Below are 21,196 nucleotides of genomic sequence, written 5' to 3'. Positions count from 1 at the left end.
ATTAAATGTTTTCCTTTATAAGAGTGGCCACAGTCATGGTATCTCTTCACAGCAATAAAAATCCTAACTAATACAGATCACCTAGTCACCAAGAGCTAGGATTTTACAAGAGTACTATGACTGGTCTAGAGGTTTAGAGGGGGGCTGCCCCTGTCTGGAGGATCCCTATATGCCACCAGTAAGACTCAATTTCAGGGGCTAAGCTGACAGCCACATCTGGGCCACCCTCCCTGTGCAGTGTGACCCCATTTCTGTGGAGGCCAGCAAGCTAGGTGAACGTCTTAGGGGTACACAAGATAATTTACTTGTGATGGAGTGTCACAACCAAGAAAGAGTGACAGTGAAGGGACATCCTAACAATGGTGCAAGACAAATGGGATTTGGGTGATGAAGACAAAAGGTCACAGACGGAAAGGGAGTCAGAGACATAGACGAGAGCAGAGTGAATGAGCATCCTCTCGGGAAGCTTGGCCAACAGTCCTAAGAGGAAGGGCCTTGGTGTAGTAGTAGCCAAATGCTTAGTGAAGAAACTCCATTCTGCCTGGATGGAGGAGGCAAGCAGTGGAGAGGGCGGGGGTCCTGAGGACACTGGAGCTTCTTCTGATCAAAGGAAGACACGTCCACACTGTAAGTGGGCTTCAGCTTTCTTGTAAGTGATGATGGTGAAAGGTGGGGGGGGGGGGTAACTGGGAGCCAGGGAAACACGCAGGAGAGAATTGTGTTAGAACAACTGAGTCTCCCATCTCGGCTGCACATCTGGAACCTCCCTTGCACAAGCCCAGTGTACTAGGATGAGACTAGAAAGTAATGTGTGCATTCCAAGTAGATGGGTCCATCAGGGCAGGGCGCAGGTCCATGCTGGAGTAGGTGCAGAGGCCAGGCAGCAGCAGAAGCAGGATTTCAGGCTGGGTCACAGCTGACTACTGAGACAGCCAACAGCAGCAAACACAGGCAGAGCTTCGTTACATCCATTTCCGTCCCATTATCCAGGAATTTAAAGGTGCTATATATACTGATAATTCACAAGTCTATTCACATTAGAGATCCTGAAGAAGCAGGACCTAAATAGGACAGATGCCCTTCAAGGATAGTTACCAGTCCAGGGACTGTTAGGTGGAGCAGAATCAGAGGGTCACAGTGGGCTTCTCTGGGCCATGCTAACCAGGGGATCCTGACAGGCTGTGGAGACGGCTGCCCAAGTGCTTTTCTTGTGTCTCAAAACCATGAAATCAGAGTGGAAAACCACTGATTTGCTTCATTAAATATATTTCCCAAGTGCTAAATGAGTCTCTGCATCTACCACTGTGGTTTCCAAAATGGCATCAAACATTTTACCAATGCTTACCAAAATATCCTCACACACCTACAGCTTCCTACTCAAGTGTTCTCTGACTTTAACTGTCTCCAAACTAGCTGCTTAGTAGGGAGATGATGCGATGATGCACAAAAAGGGGCGGGCTGTGGTTTTAACAAAGGGGTGTGATACCTCAGTCTGGTCACGGCACATGCAAGCAGGGCCACATGACTGTAACAGCGGCACACGGAGGTCACACTGTACTCTGCTGTTCATTTTCAATGAAAACTCAGCTCATCTTTTATTAAATTACTAAGGCTAAGTGGTTTGGATTTGTGATTTGTGGTTAAAGAGTAAGAACGGGAAATGTATACTATTTTGGATTATAAACATTTAAGTATTATAATAAAATAAGTTCAATCAACATAGGGGGATGTGTAAGAATTGTATTCCTTAGAAATATTTTTTGTCATTCATATTTGAGAAAAATGTAACCATCTAGATCAATGGCTCTCAACATGTGGGTCGTGACCCCTTGGCATTAAAACAACCCTTTCCCGGGGTCGCCTAAGACCATTGGAAAACACAGATATTTACATTATGGTTTATAGAAGTAGCAAATGTACAGTTATGAAGTAGCAATGAAAATAATTTTAAGGTCAGAGGTCACCATAACATGAGGCACTATTAATGGGTCACAGCAATAGGAAAGTTGAGAACTACTGGTCTAGATATAGGGGAAAGAGATAAATAAATATCTCCCCTTCTCTCTATATATATGGAGATACATAAATATCTCCATATATATCTACACACACACACACACACACACACACACACACACACACACACACACACACACACGGGGGGGGGGGGGGGGGGGGACAAATGTACTTTCCAAGTCTAGTAAGTGACGATTCAGCAATGCCCTCCTAGCGCCATCTGGTGGATACTTTTGAACAAGTCCCCATTGGAATGCCAAAGAACTGCCAAGAGAAGGAGCTGTCTCCAGGGCCCTCAGAACCAGAGCTGGATAAACATTTAACTGGGTGTCTGCGTTCAGTGTGGAGCCTCAAACAAGCACTCCACACTGCCTGAGAGGACCATTTCACACCCTTCTCTATTCTCAGCCCTTTCCCCCTCCACTGACCTGCTGATAAACTACGTTTTTCACTTGGTTGAGGAAGGAGGTCTAACACTGGGCAGTTCGACCTCTCTGCCCACCCCACCTGCCTTCTTGCGGCACCTGCACTTCCACCCCTGACACCTTAGCTGTATGGATACCCCCAGTCGATAATCAGCTCTAATATCATCTGCTTTTTAAGAGAAAGGCACCCATTCTCCTTACCTCTGCCTTCCATCAAATATAGCCCCATAGTTCTGACTCATTCCTTATCACCACCACCACCCACCACCATCACCACCACCACCCCCCACTACCCCCCACCATCACCACTACTACCATCCACTGCCCACTACCACCATCCACTGCCCACCACCACCACCACCTCCTCCCACCCCACCACCACCCACCATCACCACCACCACCACCACCAGCCATCCAGTTTCACAAAACTCTCCTAAAGCTACCCATGATCACTACTATACTGCTTTCACCAATCCCCCAGTGTCCGTTTCCCTGTGACCTTGCATCCCTCTACTCAGACCTTCCCCTGGTGTCACCTCCTTTTTATGACCTCTCACTTGTCAGTTTTCAGGCTAGTCGACCTGTCCCTACCCTCCACTTCCCTCTCTACTCTGTGGACCCTCTCTAAGACATCAGATCCTAAACACAATCTGGGGGTCTTTGCTCTGACTCTGGCCTCTGCTGAGCTTCAGACTCCTGCCAACCTACTGTGAAACCATTTCCCCCAAAACTGAAAAGTTCTATCCTTAAGACTATGGAAGTAAGCAGCCCACAAGTCTCAGGAAGTCTCTGAAACTGATCAGGCATACAAGCATCCCCACCCACTCCCCCAGCAAGGTTAGCCCAGCAAGCAGTAAGGACTACAGAGGAGAGTCTCCCACCTGCTGAGCTAACTGCAAGGCATACAGAGAGCACCAGGGTTCCAGGTGGAGTAGACTTTCAATGATACGGCTGTCTTTGAGTCATCCTTGTTCCTGTAAGTCACCCTAACTAATCTCATTGATTCACCAAGTTGGACTTTGGTGTAATCATTACTTTGGTTTGTTCCTGGTTCCTTATCTGGGATGAAAAGACATGTATTTGTGTTGCACGTCCAGGAATAATGTCACATACATCAATGGTGCCTAACCAGGGATGGATACAAACCAGAGAAGGGCTGGGGAGGGATGGTTGCATGGCCCCTGCACTGGTTGTTAAGACATGTAACTGAGGCTGATCTCTGTGGAAGGAAATCCTAACATGGTTACCTTTCCCTATGTGGTATGGGATAGTGTACCTTTTTGCTGTTAAGTGGTGGTTGCAGTTTTCATGAGATTAGTGATAGGACATAAAACCAAGGCCACGCTGCCTGTTAGTGGATTCCACATCTTTGTGGGGAAGCCCAGAGTGGCCATCTTCCTCTGCTTGGTATGGGGGAGCATGAATCCTTAATGAGTGGAGTCTACCTCATGACTAGGGGAGGACTCCAAAGAGCTGATGGATTAAATAACGTGTTACAGTCTCTGAAAGTAACACAGGAGATGAGATCATGAACTGGTTGTAGTGTCAGCAGCCTGGCCCCTGGCATGGGTGAAAAGACACGTAGCTGAGGCTCGGCCGTCTTCCCAGGTAGAGCTGGCTGGTTTAAGGGGTACTTACAATGGGAAAAGAACATGTAGTAACTGCTTGCCTCCATATCAGCCAACTTTTGAAAGGAAAGTGGGAAAAAGGGAGGGTGACATAGAGGTATTGCCTTGACTCTTCTTATGGATATGAGAACTCAACAGTCTATGTTAAATAGCCCTTTCTGGGATCCAAAAGGCTGTGGGGGACATCAGCTAATGAGGAAGAAGAGAACAAAGTAAAAGTGACTTAAAAAATACAAAGAGCCAGGCGGTGGTGGTGCACTCCTTTAATCCCAGCACTCAGGAAGCAGAGGCAGGCAGATCTCTTGAGTTCGAGGCCAGCCTGGTCTACAGAGTGTATTTCAGGATAGCCAGGGCTACACAGAGAAACCCTGTCTCAAAAAACAAACAAACGAACAAAAAACTATAGCTCTCGGGTCTGACCACGAATACAGAGAAAGGGAAATGCATGACTCAGTAGATGTGGGCCTTAAAACGGCCCATGCAAGACCAGGATAAACCAGGAAGTAGCTGTCGATCAGCTCCGTGAACTGGGAAAGGCGTCTGATCACACAAGGGGCTGTCGCGGCCTGGCCTGTGAGACTGTAGAACATGGATGCAGATGGGATCAGTCTGAGGGCTGTGGTAATGAAGGAACTGAGAAGTATAACTACCCCTCCCACTTGAGACAAAGGCAGGGAACCTGAACGGTCAGCACGAGGAACCATGTCTGATGGACCGGCTCATGGGACCACTGGACTTAGGTGCTGTGGGATGGTCTGTATGTCAAGTGTGTTGCTGATTGGTCAGTAAATAAATCACTGATTGGCCATTGGCTAGGCAGGAAGTATAGGCGGGACAAAGAGAAGAATTCTGGGAAGTGGAAGGCTGAGAGGGAGACACTGCCAGCCGCCATCAGGACAAGAAAGATGTAAAGTACCGGTAAGCCACAAGCCACGTGGCAAGGTATAGAGTTATAGAAATAGATTAATTTAAGCTGTAAGAACAGTTAGCAAAAAGCCTGCCACGGCCATACAGTTTGTAACCAATATAAGTCTCTGTGTTTATTTGGTCGGGTCTGAGAGGCTGTGGGACTGGTGGGTGAGAGAGATTTGTCCTGACTGTGGGCCAGGCAGGAAAACTCTAGCTACAAATGGCGCCCAACGTGTTGGCAAGAGTTTCCACCTAAAACCTGAGTAAAAAGATTCTAAAACGGAGCTAAAAACAGCTCCTAGTTGTCTCTTTCAAGCTAGCGGCAGCCTGTGTGTTTGAGCTACTATGGCGGGTTCCTGGCATGCATGCTCGACCTGCAGTATGGTGGGAATGAGGCCTCTGCAAGTGGCACATTAAGCTGTGTGGTGGATTTAGCCTTTCCTAGTACAAAACAAAAACAGAGGTTTCTGGGCTACACGGTGCTTGGATAAAAGCATTGACCCACTATAGCTCCCAGAGCTGGCGGTAAACATGCACCACCGCCATGTTGGGAAGCTGAAGTGGGCGGAGCCAGCAGCCACAGCGCCAGCACTGTTTCAGGCTTAGAAGGCTGCAGTTTAAAGCAATAGGCTCAAGCTAATATAAAAAGGTAAGCCACGTAAAGATGGCTACCACACAGAAAATCTGGATTATGTTCTCTTTGATATTCATAACTGAAGAAAAACATTTGATTGTAAAAGCTGTTGAGTTATGCCAAAATGTATATTTTAAAGATACCTTGACTTCAAAATTTGGATGTAAGGATATGTTGCTTTGGAAAAGAGTCTCTGCTTTTGTTTCCACAGAAAGCCAGAGGCTATGGATTTGTTCCAGATTAAGATACATCAGGTTTGACCAGCCAAGACCACCTGAAAGGTCTCCGATGACACCATGGCCCAGATGATCCAACATCCAGAACCGTTTCAAGGCAACTGGCTCAGATGATACACCCTCATGGACTACTCCATAATCCTAAAATATTCTTTGTGTCCCCATTAGATACAGCGCCCCCCTCCAGCAGGAAGTAGTAAGAGAAGCTACGCCCAAATTCCCAAATATACCAAGCTGACTTTGGAGATGTGTAAAGGTTAAAACCTTCCTTTTTAAGAAAAGAAAAGGGGAAGTGCTGTGGGATGGTCTGTATGTCAAGTGTGTTGCTGATTGGTCAGTAAATAAATCACTGATTGGCCATTGGCTAGGCAGGAAGTATAGGTGGGACAAAGAGAAGAATTCTGGGAAGTGGAAGGCTGAGAGGGAGACACTGCCAGCCGCCATCAGGACAAGAAAGATGTAAAGTACCGGTAAGCCACAAGCCACGTGGCAAGGTATAGATTTATAGAAATGGATTAATTTAAGCTGTAAGGACAGTTAGCAAAAAGCCTGCCACAGCCATACAGTTTGTAACCAATATAAGTCTCTGTGTTTATTTGGTCGGGTCTGAGAGGCTGTGGGACTGGTGGGTGAGAGAGATTTGTCCTGACTGTGGGCCAGGCAGGAAAACTCTAGCTACACTTAGGTTATCACCGGGTGCAGTTCTCACGAATATGAGGGGCTGGAAGATGATAGAAGAAGGCCAGGTGTCACTGAGACAATCAGCTTGAGAGGGACGGTATTTGATGCCTAGCTCAGTGGGTCAAAGTCTAAAGAGAGACTCACTCAATGGGCACCCCAGGAACAGTATGGGGCCTTGGTAGCTTTCCTGAGCACCATGGCGAGATGTGACCTCCATGATGTAAGAGAAGTTCTGGCGGATCTGAACAACACAGTCGACGTGTAGATTGGGTTCATGAAACACAACAGCAGTCAAGAGGTGATGAAAAGAAGGGGATCAGACTAGGGATCACGTGGGCTAGCGAGAGAAGCAAGATTTGTGCTAGCCACGTGCGGTATTAGTGAGCTTCTAAACGGCTTTAAAGCCTGAGCAGCAGTTCCCAGAAGATAGAAATGATCAAATAATACAGATGACAAAGACTAAACTTGACCTGGGGTGAGCCGAGTCCACGATATAAAATGTGCTAAGGTGGAGCTGGTCCAGGCTGACAAAAAGGGCCACAGTGCCACACTGCAACCTGTCTGAGGCCAGGAGCCAGTTCCAGCCGCAGCTGGAGAGTCGGCCCTTTGTCCTAAGCCTCCAGGTCGGCCTCACCGACAACAGCACACATAAAGACACTCGGCAGCCCTGTGGCAACAGTGGTATGAGGAGGCTGCATGGCTCAAGGGAAACGTCTGTGGATTATAGAGAGCTAAAGAGAGAAGTGTCTCCCATCCATACCACTGTACACACCATGGCACCTTTATTCTTTTCTTCTTTTATTTGATTGATTGACTGATTGACTGATTGATTGATTGATTTTTCAAGACAGGGTTTCTCTGTGTAACAGTCCTGACTGTCCTGAAACTCGCTTTGTAGACCAGGCTGGCCTTGAACTCACAGAGATCCACCTGCCTCTGCCTCCTGAGTGCTGGGATTAAAGGAATGTGCCACCATGCCCAGCTTCTAACATTGTACTTTTGAAGAAAGAATTCATAAATGTGATGAGATCTTTTCATACAGTACTAGGTCTTGTTAAGACTTCTAGTGTGTCCTTAGCTGCTCAAGACCAACTGGCATTTACGTGAAATGGATGACAATGGTCCTTCAGAGGTCCTGCACACACTCTGTAAAAAGGTTTTGTTGGATGACGTCAACCCTTGAGCATCTCACAGATCTATGAAAGCGTGAGGAGGAGCAGTTAAGGCAGACGTTGAGCTTAAATGAAGGCACCCTGCATAAGCAGGAGAGAATGCTCCTAGAAGCCAAAAGATTCTCACAGAATCTCAGTGAAAAAAAGTCTCAGAGCCAGCAGTGGCCTAACTCTCTGGGTGCTGTTGACTAGAGAGAAGGTCTATCCTCCAACACCTACTCGCAACCCCGCCCCCACCAAAAAAAAAGGAAAGGCCATTGGCACTGCTGTTGTTGGTTCCGTGCCAGAACTAAACGGTGAGACCTCACTGGCAAAGATGATGCATGCATTGATAACAAAACAGAAAAGTCAGGCTGGGACTGAACTGGAAGTTTCCTCCCTGCTGGCTGGCCTTTAGAATGCTGAGAGGTGCCGTGCAGGCAGCTAGGGTTCAACTGTCGCCAACAGTCCTACTGGACCCTGCACGCTACACTATCAAAATGCCAAGCAGGATGTAACGACAGGTACAATAGCAGCACAGATGGTTGGGGGCTTGATTGGCTGCTTTCCTGTTAGGTTTAAAGGCCCCTCTACAGGAGGGAACTGATCTCTGGTACTGGAAGCTGGGGATGCTCACAGGCCCCAGTGGAAAAGCAGCTGCCACGGTTTTATTAAATCGATGTAATGTGCCTTCTAAATATTTGTGCACATGCATGTGGGTCACTGTTGCTCTCAGAAACTGGTCATAAAGGGAAACCTCCTTCAGCAAATGATGGCATAACACAGAAACTTATAACCTCTAGTGAAGCTCTTCAGAACAACTGTTGATGTGATATAGTAGCTTAAAGCTTGGCCTTAGATGGACATCTAGGTCACCCCCTCTGAGGTTCAGGGAACATCACAGAAGAGAGTAGAGAAAGAATGTTAAGAGCCAGAGGAAGGTGTGGAATGTTGTATAGCAATTTCCTCTGAATTGAAACATTCCATCATGGAAGGAAGCTCCTTAATGTTTAGGATATAAACAATTCACACATCTGAGGAAGTCCCTGAAACTTACCAGGTACACACAGGAAGCACTCAGCTATGGAACAGGATGGGTAACATATGCTATAAAGGGGCTTCAATTTCAGCTCAAGCCATCATAAACCGGTTGCGACTCACTGAGTGAAAAAAGAAAAGGACTTCTATGGTTGTTTTTCTGAAGGCTTTGAAACTTTCACCAGTTCTGAATTTTTTCTTGAGATGGGCTTTCTGCTTGTCAGGCTAGAATAGAACTCAATATATAATTGAGGACATGAGGATGACTTTGAACTTCTGATCTTCCTGTTTCTATATCTCAAATGCTGAGATTATGGTCACAGTAATATAAAGCCTAACTCCCCTTTGGGGTACTAATGCGCCCAGCTAAGAGCTGCCTTTTCTAGCCTCCAATGTGGCCATGTGCTTCTGATCCAGTCATGTGGATGCAGACCTCAGTTTTCATGGGTCCTCTGAGGGAGACCACTTAAAGGAGGCTGCTGCAGCCAGGAGTGCTGCCTTGTCTTGCCCTATTCTCCTCTTGGAAAGAAGGCAGGAGGCTCACAGTCTAGCAGAAGTCATTCTGGGGTCCATGAGGTAACCTTGAGGAAAGGAGGCACCCACAAAGGACTGTGAGCCTGAGCCACAGTCTGGGTTTCTGTGGTCTCTGTGGACCTTTCCAACCGTCCCCGGCCCTTATGCTTCCTTCCCATGAGAAACAAACTGCTATTGTGTGTGAGTCGGGGTTACTACAGGGAAGCAGGTATTGCATTTTGGTGGATACTAAAACCACTGGCTGTCCTTGGTAAAAACAAAGAGGCCCAGGTAGGTTCCACCCCACCAGTAGCCTGGCCTGTGGTCCAAGGTGCTGCCTGCTCCACTCACCTAAGCTGGCATCTTTCTTACTGTTGTGTTGTACTGAATCCAGGGCCCAAACACACTAAGTACACCCTCGGCCACCACACCCCACCCCACCCCCGCCATCTCCACCTCCAGGCCTCACCAGAATTTAAGGCTTTTCTGTGCTAAACTGCCCCAAATGCCTACCTTTCAGATCTTGTCCTCGCTACTGACAATATGCAATCAAAACCAATTCAGTAATAGCCAATTCAGTTTTATTTCAGATAGGAAGCACAGTTCGGACACGAATGGGTGGCTCACTGGCAAGCTCATTTAAGATACGGTGTGTGTTGTCCCAGTGCAGACTACCGAGGCCTGCCTCTGGCTCCTGCTCACCTGACCAGGCCCTGAACTATTCCTTGTTGTTTGTGTAAAGCTTCAGAAGCGGCTGGACGGTGGTGGCGCACGCCTTTAATCCCAGCACTCGGGAGTGGGAGGCAGAGCCAGGCGGATCTCTGTGAGTTCGAGGCCAGCCAGTGATATCCAGGACAGGCACCAAAACAACACAGAGAAACCCTGTCTCGAAAAACCAAAAATAAATAAATAAATAAATAAATAAATAAATAAATAAATAAATAAATAAATGGATGAATAAATAAATAAATAAAAAGCTTCAGAAGCACCCTTCTTGAGGCTTACAGCTGGGCCTTAGCGACGCTGACATTGTGCCCCGTGGGAGAGCCTGCTCCCACCCATTCACTTATACTCTGATCCAGAAAGGACTGGATAAATCGGGGTTCTCCTCAGTTGCTCTTCATCATCAAGACATCACTCAATAGATGCTCACCCACCTTCTCAGCTAGCCTCCCTAGTGAGGGCTGAGAGGCCAGGAGCAACATTCATGATCAACTCCTCCCATCTACACACTCGAAGTCTAAGTTTTTCTGCACCAAGTTTTCTGGTCCTCTGTTGTCTACCTGGTAGCCCACCCTATTCAGTTAGGAAGGATAGGCTTGGTTCTTCCCTTTTTCTCTTTTCAAAAATACATTACTTTTCCTTTGTGGCTGTCAGATCAATGTTGAGCAGGTGGGTTGCAGGAACTAGAGCTCACAGATCACCATCTCTAAGAAAAGTGGGTCTAGGCCCACTTGAATATAAATCATACATTCTTCAAAACCCATTTGTCAAGGCTCACAATAAGTACAAAAACATGACGGTTACAACCGACTCTTTCTATTCCGCTCCTGAGACTAAAAGCGAACCCCTACGTCTATCTGGCTTTGTAGATACAGCTGCCGAGGGAAGCCCCACAGACCAAAGAAAGCTCAGATGAGGCACTCATCCGGAGAGATGATTAGGCCAGGTCTGCACCAACCCCAGGGACCCTTGGCTAGAGGACCCTACGGCTCTCTATGTTGATGAAGGCAGGCCCAGTTCTCTCTTGTCTGGACCCAGGCCTCTCCTGGAACAGAGCTGAACCTATTTCTATTAGAGAACGTGGCTGAAGATTGGGGTGGGGTTCTGAAGAAGCCAGAGGGCTCTGCCTCCAAATAAACCCGGGACTGCTGCAGAGAGAAAACACTCCAGACTGCAGGGACTCACTCTGCGTTTACTTCTGGTAGTGAGTAGGGTTTGAAGAGCCACCTCCTCCTCGGACGGCATGGACAGCTGTTGGAGATGATGCCGGGTAATGTCCTGGGCGGATGGGCTTGGCTGTATCCCAGAGAAAGGAGAGAGAATGACATCATCAGTGATCACCAGTCACAATGCTTATCGACACTGCATTGATAAGCATTATCTATACTCCCAGACCTTTCTGCCAACAGGAGGTCTGGCCTTTGAGTAGTATAATTAGTAAATTCAGGGCACTCACATAATTCAGGAGACAGGGAGAAAGCATGGATTTATCCATCATCTTATTTTTAAGTGTGCAAGATAAAATAAATAAATGGAAATTGGAAGCACAGGACTTTGGGTTTTATCTGCAGTAGATCCATAGCTCCCTAGAGATTTCACAAGAATTCTATCTGTGATGCGTTTTCTAGGAAAAGGGGACACAATTTTCAGTACACTCCCAAAGGGCAAGAAATCCAAAAAATTCAATATATCACTAATCTATAGGATTTTAAGAATGGAAACACAAAGGTGCTCGCTCACAATATAGCTATAAAACAATATCTGGTGGGAAATAATGTTACATGGAATTAGAGATGTTTCGATTAAAAACAACTCTAGAGAACACCTCTAAGTCCCTTCATTCTCTTGGCTTTGGCCTGGCATCTACAACGGAGCAGCAGCCATAATAGCATCGTTCCTATTCAAGCAAAACGCCTGACTCCACAGCCCTGGGGGCTCAAACTTCAGGTCACCATTCAGCTTGCAACAACACCCCAGCTCAGTGCTGCCAGCCTGGCTCTTTCCAGATATTTCCAAACCAGTGCTTGCAAGAAGCTTTCCCTGAGGCAGACAGATGGTCTCCCTCATGATCCTGCTGAGAAATATTCGTATATTACACTAGTTCCAAGAGTGTGCCTCGGTTTCCAGCCAAAAGCTACAGCACAGCTGGCTGGTGAGGCTTAGCGCGCAGTCAGTTCTGAAGAACACACTACACACAGGGCTATTCAAGGGGACAGTGGTGCCTGAATGTCATGCTTTCCCAGAATGAGCACCCAGGGTGCCAGGAATTCCAAGTCCCACAGGCTCTACCATATCCTTTCAGATGAGTGACATTCTAAAGAAGGGTCGCTGTAGCTCCCAACCTTGGGGACACACATACCGATCTGGGCCGAATGTGCCCTCCTGGCCATGTTCTTGGCTCGCACAGCCTCCTTGATGCGATCCACCTCCTGCTGGTAGCGCTTGCGGTCCCTCATGGCGTTCTCCTTGGCCTCTTTCAGCGCGCTCTCTAAGGCCTTGACGCGCTCGGCAGTAGCACGCAGCCTCTTCTCCAGCTTGGGGAGTTCACAGCGCAAATCTGCATTGTCCCGGACCAGCTGCAGCAAAGAGAAAGAAGCCAGTTTTGAGCAAGGCTGTGCTACTCCCTGGCAAGAGGAAGACATGCAAGAAGAGAGACAACCTTGCTCAGTAGCTCAACAATTACCTTACTAGGTTGTCTTTGATGGCCCATGTAACCCTGATTCACTAGGAGCAGTAATGCAGGGGATGGAAAAGAGTAGAAGCCATATCCAGCCACAGGACATGTTTATTCTGGGACAGGACTTATTTTTTCTTTGAGTGTGTAGTGGGGAGGGAAGGGGCCATGAGGAATTTATTACTCTAAGATGTATGCATGAGCTGAGAAATAATTCAAAGTCAGCGAATGGGCACATTCCAGAGTTCTCTGCAGACCTTCTTGCAGACCACTGTCTGTATTGGCACTGGGTTGAAACCCAGCTCTGCAACATATCCAGAGGCTCACAGGAGACAGGAATGGGGTAGCATTTGTTCCTTTTCAGCTAGGACCCATAATTAAGTAGTACCGGGCTTATCCTAGATGGATGGTAGGCTCCAATGTTAGCGCTATCATTTCCTGCCATCTGACTTGGTGTAAGTAGCTGAGCGACTCCAAGTTTTGGGAGTTGCATATACAAAATGAAAGGGTCACAGTGACACAGTCACTTAGAAACAATACCCACTAAAATGTACTGACTCTTCACTAGAGCTTTGTGGCAGTTAATCACCATTGTCAAAATGACCCAATTTAGAATCACATTCAAGGTGAGATATGTTCTCTGAGGACATTTTCAGAGAGGGAAGACCTATCATGAGTGTGGATAGAGCCATCCCTTAGGCTGGAGTCCGGGGTAAAGAAAAAGGAAAAAGGAGAAAGCCTGATGAGTGCTAGTATTCATCTTTTCTGCTTCCTGATATACCCAAATGTGAGCAAACCCTGCCAGCACAGCCACAAGCCAGTTCTCCCACCGCGATGCCCCTGTCCTAAGAGACTGTACCCTCAAGCCACAGAATAAAGCCATCTTCCCTTGACCTGCGTCTTGTCAGGTATTTGGCCACAGAAATGAAAACAACAACAAATGCAGAGAAGTGGAGGCAGAGTGGGAAGGCACCAATGGAGGAAGCCTGCTGTTCTCAGGCCTTGGGGCAGTTTACAGGGGGAATGTGGAAGAGCCCTGTGGTGGAACTGCAGGTGCCATGGGCAGAGCTTGGTGCACTGTTCTGGTGGGAGTTTGGACAATGAAGGCTGGGCTCATAAAGTAACAGGAGTAATACAGGCGCTGTTGTACACCAACCTAAAGACCAGTCATGTTATATTCTAGCAAAAAGAAAAAAAAAATCTAACCATATTCTATCTCTGCCCTGAAAATCTGAGCAGAACTAAATTCAAAAGCAATGGACTAATTAGTTTGAGGCGGAAATATCAACATCGTCTAATAATAAGGCTGTGGCATGGTTATTGCTTACTGTTCTTAGATCTGTGGCGAAAAGGAACAGAAAGAGATATAAAGAATATGAAATTTGACAAGGAAAGGAGTCTCAGTGTGTTTAAGGTTGGTGTGGGCAGGATGACTACAATTGTTAAAGAGATCAAAGTCATTAAGGAGAAACTTCAAACATTGCAATTGGGACAGTAGCAAAGTTGCCTGTATGACAAGATCCTCGCCCCACCCCTGAGCTCCAGAGTCTAACAATACAAACATGGTTGAGAATCTTTCCTTTGAAAAGACAGTACCTGAACTAAGACAGCCTCTAGGGCAGACTGCTCACGTAAGGACACCCAGGGACGTGTGTTTTCAGGCTCAGGCCGGAAGACACACAAAGATCTCTGCAGCTGTGTTCCCACAGGTCAAGGCGACATTTTGAGTGAATCGCAGAACTTTGCACCACACACACGATACTGATTCTGAAAGCAGCTAACATCCAAAAGTGAGGGGAGATGTCCCAGAATCTTGCAGCAGTGTTCCAAAAAGCCACCACGGCCAGGCAACGTGTACTGAAGAAAGATTGCCTGCATAGAGCTGAGGAGTAGGCTGTGCATGAAGCTCTGAAGCCAAAGCTGGGATGGAGAAACCAGGATACTGGAAATCTATAGATGTGCAGGTACTGAGGAGAGCCAGCCCAAGAGAGAGAGGCCACCGGCAGCCATGGCAACAGAGCCTGAGGCATGGGGCTATGGAGCACAGATGACACCATCACAAACCGAGATGCTCAATGTGGAGCTGCAGGGTTTGGTGTTTACCCTGCGTTTGTAACTTGGTTTGGTCCCATCTTTTTATGCTTTTCCGGTGTTTCTTCCTTTTGGAAATGTTTTGTTTTGGTTTTCCCCCTGCAGGTGCTCACAGTTAAAATGTTACCTTTCTTTAGTCTCAGGGCAGACTCTGAACTTGGGCTTTCAAAAAAATGTTGGTGTTGGTAAGACTTAGGGACTCTGGAAGATGGGCTAAATGCATTTTGCATCATAAGATGGCTATGAATCAGGGCTAGAGAGATGGCTCAGTGGTTAAGATAATTGACTACTCTTTCAGAGGACCTGGGTTCAAGTCCCAGCACTCACATGGCAGCTCACAACTGTCTATAACTCCAAAATATGACACCCTCACACAGAAATACATGCAGGCAAAACACCAATGCACATAAAATAAAAATAGATTTTAAAAATAGCTATGAATTATTTTTTATTTGTTTTTTTTGAGACAGCGTTGCTCTGTGTAACAGCCCTGGCTGTCCTGGAACTCTCTTTGTAGATCAAGCTGGCCTCAAACTCACAGAGATCCACCTGCCTCTGCCTCCTGAGTGCTGAGATTAAAGGTAATGATGGGATTAAAGCTGGTGGCTATGAATATTCAAGGGCCAAGGTGTAATGTTTTGGTTTAAATGTGATCAAGGAGCTGGAGAGATTGCTCAGTGGTTAAGAGCACTTATTTTTGCAGAAGACCAGTTCAATTCCCAGCACCCACATAGTGGCTCACTACTAACTGTACCTCCAGTTTCAGGGGATCTGGCAGCCTCTTCTGGCCTCCTTGGGCAAAACACCCATACACATAAATTATAAAAATAAATTAAAAAGTAAAATAAAATTGACCTTTTGGGCTGTTCAGTTGACAGGGAGTAAACCAATGGTGCTTGTCAACTTGACTGTCTTTGTGATCATAGCTCTAGGCATAGCTTCGAGAATTTTCAGAAAGGTTTAACTAAGGAGGGAAAATCCACCCTGAATGGTGGGTATCATTTCCTATAGGATGCTGGACTGAGGAAAAAAATTGAGAGAGAGAGAAAAAGAGAGAGAGAGAGAGAGAGAGAGAGAGAGAGAGAGAGAGAGAGATTGAGATCCTGATGAACTCCAGCATTGGACGCTCCATCTCTTGATCTGCCTAATTGTGAGAAAATTCCCTCCACTGTACCCATCCTGGCAGGAGGAAGACCTTCTAAAGAAAGACACTTGTGTCCCTTTCTTTGGTTACCAGATTATTAAGACAAAGGTCCCCAAGGAATTGGAATTTTCCCAGAAATTTCATGCTAGGGAAAGAACGGCTGAAGTCCTGGTGCCAGGCAGAGAAGGATCTTGTTTCTCAGGAAGAGATTTCATACAGTTTTAACCATTTGCAAGACATACCAGAAGCTGAGGCAGAGACAATAATGTGTGGATGTTGGGCGGGAACGTACCTTGACTAGAGCAGCTTAGTTATACATCTCTCGTGCCTTTTATTTAAACCTAAACCTCATGTAAGTACTCCACAGATGAATTTGAGGTGGTGGGGTGGAGGTCACTGGACCTCCTTGCTTGTTCCTCTTCCCGGTGTGACTGGTTAAATATGTCTGCCTTTCACCATGATTCATCATTTTAATTGGTATTATTGATGACACTGGCTGAGCTTAGCTTGTTAGGACTGCAAATGTCCAGATTTGTACCCTAAAAGCTCTAGTAATACCCCTCAACTGTTAACTAACCCTGCCTCCATGCATCTCTTGCCATGATGGACTGTACTTTCAAACTGCGATACAGAACAAATCTGTTTTCCCTAAAGTTGCTTCTCGTCAGGTATTTAGTCACAAGAAGGAGAAAAGAAAGTGCTAGAGGTCCACGAGGTACTAAAAAGGCAGGACGAGAGTCTGGCATGATTTTATTTCTTTCCTTTGGATCAGAATCCTGCTGGATGCCCCCCCTCTCCCCGAACCTAACCTGTCTTATCCCTCTTCCAGGCTGAAGACACAGAGAGAAGTCATTGCCCTTACTCTTCTCTCTTCAATTACCTTAGGTTCCAGGAACAGGAGGGCCAATCCATAAATACCTTTATGGCAAGGGACTGACATTATCCCCAAGTAGCAGGCAAGTTGGCAGGACCTACCACCCCATGACGGGAACAGTCATCGTGAAGGAGTGGCTGCGGCCCTGCACCGCCTTGCACGGGACCTGCACTTTAATCTCCAGTTACAATTGCTGGAATCCAGATGGATCAGAGAAAGGATCAAAAAATCAGAAGAAGGTATCCGAGCAAGCTGCCGCTGTTCTGACCTATTTTGCTTATGCCAGCAGCAGCTCCATGCCTGGCAGACTTGGCTTTTAATAAATATTCCTCGAATTCATGAATAAAATAATGAGTCGCAGAGGCAGATTTCAAGATGCCTGGCAGTCTTTGCTTCTGCATTTCTCATTATCAATTTGCTTGAATGATTTCACTACGTGGATCTGCCATCGTCTCTCTGGGGAAAATGTCACCACCAGCCCTATGGAAACAAACCTAACAAGTCAAAGAGAAGTGGCATGCCCTCGGTCATCTGGCCCAGAGAGTTAGACCAATTGTACCCTGTGGCAAACCCTAAAGAAGGGTAGAGTCACAGACATGCTGACATTTACAGAAAGGAAGGGAGGCCAATGGTCTGCCTAAGTCACTGGTATACTGGACATGCTTATCCCCCTCTGTCACTCTGAGCAGATGTCAGAGCAATGGTCCCAAGGGACACCCAAGATGGCCAAGGAGGGATGAGAACAACAGAGCTCAGAGATTGCTGATTCCAGTTTCTGGGTTCCCACCCATCTTAGTCACTGTTCTATTGCATGAAGAGACACCACGACCACTGCAACTCTTACAAAAGAAAGCATTTAACTGGGGCTTGCTTACAGGTGCAGATGTTAGTCCATTATAATCATCAATGGGAGCATGGCAACATGCAGACAGACAGGGTGCTGGAGAAGTATCTGAGAGTTCTACATCCTGATCTACAGGCAGCAGAAAGAAACCCTAGGCCTGGCATGGGCTTTTGAAACCTCAAAGCCCACCTCCGGTGACACACTTCCTCCAACAAGGCCATACCTCCAATCCTTCTAATCCTTTCAAATAGTGCCCCTCACAGGTGACTAGGCATTCAAATACATGAGCTTATGGGGGCCATCCTCATTCAAACCGCCATGCCATCTGTGGGACAAAGTAACGTCTCCTTGGCAATAAAATAAGATACCTGAACCAGCTTGATCAGCACATGCACTCTATGGAGACTTCTGTTCTACAGAGGTGCCTCAGGGGCATCATGGGAGAGCACAAGGCCAGTCAGTATCCAAGGGTGGAACAAAAGCAGGATGGAAGCCCAAGGCTCAACACTTTACTCACTCCAAGCCCTAGAGAGTTCCCCTTTCACTCTCTATAAATAGATTCCATATAACAGATCCCATTAAAGAAAGACTCATTCGTGTGTGTGTGTGTGTGTGTGTGTGTGTGTGTGTGTGTGTGTGGTCTCGTCTTGTACGTGTGCAGGCACTTGTGTTCTATGGCACACATGCAGAGGTCAGAGAACACCTTGCAGAAGTTATTTTTCTCCCTCTCTGGTATGGGTTCTGAAGACTGGACTCAGATCATCAAGCACGGAAGCTCATAACATGAAATGAGCCATCTTGTTAGCCCTAGGCAGTTTTTCATATATAAAGGAAGTTACCGAAGGCTAAAGGCATGCACATTTTTTGTGTGCTTTACTAATTCTTTTAGAATTTTTACAATGTGTTTGCATCACATCCACCCCTCTCTCCTCACCCTAACTCCTCCTAGACCTACCATCTTGTTGTCACCTTGAGACAGAATCTTACTATGGTACCCAGGCTGGTATTAAAACCTTAAGTAGAGGGCTGGAGAGATGGCTCAAAGGTTAAGAGCACTGGCTGCTCTTCCAGAGGTCCAGAGTTCAATTCCCAGCAACCACATGGTGGCTCAGAGCCATTTATCATGAGATCTGGTGCCCTCTTCTGGCATGCTGGCATAAAAGCAGGCAGAACACTGTATACATAACAAATAAATAAATCTTAAAAAATAAAATAAAAAAATCAAGTGATCCTCCCACCTCCTTGGTAGCCAGGCATACAGGTACATGCCACCATTCTTAGCCAAGAGTCAGGGACTTTCAAGGACTCCAGTTCCTCACAGCACACATGTTCTCTGACCGTGCACAGACATCCAGTATCAGAATTATTCTGTGCTGCAGCTAACCAGCCAAGGCTGTGCCCAGGGAGAGCCGAGGTTGGGGGGGGGGTGCGGGGTACAGTGAGCTCACCCACCTGCTTGTGCACCTTGGTAAGCTGCTCCAAGTTATTCTCCAGGAAAGAGATCTTCTGCTTCTGGGCGGCACTCCCCCCTCCATCGTCGCTGTCCAGCTCCACACTCTGCATCCACACGTGACAGTTAGTGGCATGACCCGCTTCCCCACCCACCTGCCCACTGCTCAATATACATTAAAGCTCTTGAAAAGGAAAAATTCCCAATCCCACCAAAAGACAGTCTGAAAGTGAAAACAAAGGTTCCACTCCACGGACTTTCTGATAAATTTCCTTGGCTTGCACTAAAGTGTTGTGAGGAAGAGTAACTCTTGAGAATGCTGGAATAAGAATCTGCTTTTGTACACTGCACACATTTCTCGTTAATGAAATGTACCTCTCGCCTGCAGGTAAAGCGATTTCTCTTTTCAAAAAGAACGCACCCACAACTTATTGAGAAGAACCAGTGTGAAGGTAAGACTCAAGTTTAGCTTAGCCATCAGGACCAGACGAGAGATCACCCAGCCTGTCATCCAGAGTCATTGTTGCCACTGGGAAATCCTAATGGCTTCTGCTTGTCTGTTAGACCCCCAAAGCTCTGCCGCTCCTCCGTGAGTCAGCCTCAGCCCCGTCACAGCACAGGTGCTGGGGAAATCCTTCGGATTTATCAGATCTTGAAATTGGCAACAACACCATACTCTTGACAAGCAAGGTAGCACAGGTAAGTCAAAACACATGTGCCAACACAACCCAAGTTCAAAACTAGCCAGACATGTCTGTCTAGTGATACAATGGAAGGAACCATCCTTCTCCAGAAGGGGAATGGGTTCCACCATCAATTCAGCCCACAACATAAGCTTTCAAACATGAATATACACCAGGATCCCCAGGACATTTCCTAAAACTCCGATTGCTGAGCCCACCCCCATCTCGGATTCCTCAGATCTGGGGGTGTGTCATGTATTTAAACAAATTCCCAGGTGATGCCAATGTAGCTGCCAGAGGCCCAGAGGCCGAAAATCTGAAAGTAGGTCATCCTTAGGAAGTTTTATAAAATGAAACCAGGGGATTCTGGTGTCCTTCTCTTGACCCTTTCCCTGGCCAGCACTCCACTTCCCCTCAGGGACAGAAGTCTTCTTTGTCATAAGTTCTCATCAGGTTTCCTTCCTGTCAAGTCTGTCCATCACATCTACATTGACCTCATCCTCCTGTCTGGTGCAGGCCCCAAGGTAACATGCACTTTGTAGACTGGTCATCACACAGTGGCCTGACCATTGCCATTCAGGCTCTGAAAATCTCCCATGATTCTCTGCCTTCAATATTTGCATTACCAAGATTCCATCTTGTAGAGCCATGCTGCCACAGGTGCCTGCCAACTGCACCCTGTTTTCTGTTGGGCACACACACCACTGCCCAGCAACCCACTTAACTCAGCCCTAGCAGATGCCATCCACAGCTGGCTGAATCTTCTCTCATCTCCCCCAGCTCCACATTCTCTTCCCTCCTCCATGGAGGATACCAGCCATCAGATGTGGCCTCTTTCCACTGTCCTGGTTTCCTGCAAATGCTTCCAGCCTGACTCTCTCTGACCTCTGGAAAAGTCAGTGCCTTCTCTTTACCAAGTAGCAGTATCCATTTGTGCGGTTAATTCTCCCTCTCAGACTTGTTCCTATCAACTGCTCCCTTTTCACCGTGTTTGACTTTCTCTCCTTTGCTCCTTCACACACACCCATGTGTATGAGTACATATACATGTACGCACACTCAAACACGCATATGCCTTTACTAAACATTCGCACATGCTTCTCTTGATATCCTCCTTCAATCTTTTCGTGCCTCTTCCATGACTGGCCTCACGTCTTCTCAATTAAATTTCGGAGCTGACCTGTTGAGTCACCAATATGCAGACTCCCTAAGATCACCGGGATTCTGAGAGCTTGCAGACTTACATCTGGCTCTTTTTAGCCCTGCAAATACACCCAAGCCTAGATCCACACCTGCAACACAGGGATGTAGAACCTACTCCACAGAGACTGGGATGAACAAGGACAATACTAAAGCACCTCACCAACTGCCTAGACAAACGTGAGGCTCTGGCCATCTCACTTCTGTAGACTAGGGGACCATGCTGTCATCTTCTGATAAGAATGTTTGGACTTTCGTGGCCCAAAACAGTGACTTTCACACA

At 46.8% G+C, this 21,196-nt stretch overlaps 1 protein-coding gene across 2 annotated transcripts in view; it reads right to left on the bottom strand.

Annotated features, from left to right (window-relative positions):
- The window catches only part of Kif5c (kinesin family member 5C), a 168,215-nt gene that overhangs the window by 14,018 nt on the left and 133,001 nt on the right, over nucleotides 1-21,196 (bottom strand). For both annotated transcript variants that reach the window (XM_059260454.1, XM_059260453.1), the window contains exons 23-25: nucleotides 19,034-19,138; nucleotides 12,314-12,530; nucleotides 11,140-11,250 (exon numbers count right to left, since the gene is read on the bottom strand). In XM_059260454.1, coding sequence (XP_059116437.1) covers nucleotides 11,147-11,250; nucleotides 12,314-12,530; nucleotides 19,034-19,138 — 426 coding nt within the window. In that variant the 3' untranslated portion in view covers nucleotides 11,140-11,146. The remainder of the gene's footprint in view (nucleotides 1-11,139; nucleotides 11,251-12,313; nucleotides 12,531-19,033; nucleotides 19,139-21,196) is intronic.

Source organism: Peromyscus eremicus, chromosome 4 (genome assembly GCF_949786415.1).
Source record: "Peromyscus eremicus chromosome 4, PerEre_H2_v1, whole genome shotgun sequence".
In the NCBI taxonomy this organism is placed as follows: domain Eukaryota; kingdom Metazoa; phylum Chordata; class Mammalia; order Rodentia; family Cricetidae; genus Peromyscus; species Peromyscus eremicus.
Note: the sequence above shows the minus strand (reverse complement) of the source record. Positions and strands in the feature narration are given on the sequence as shown.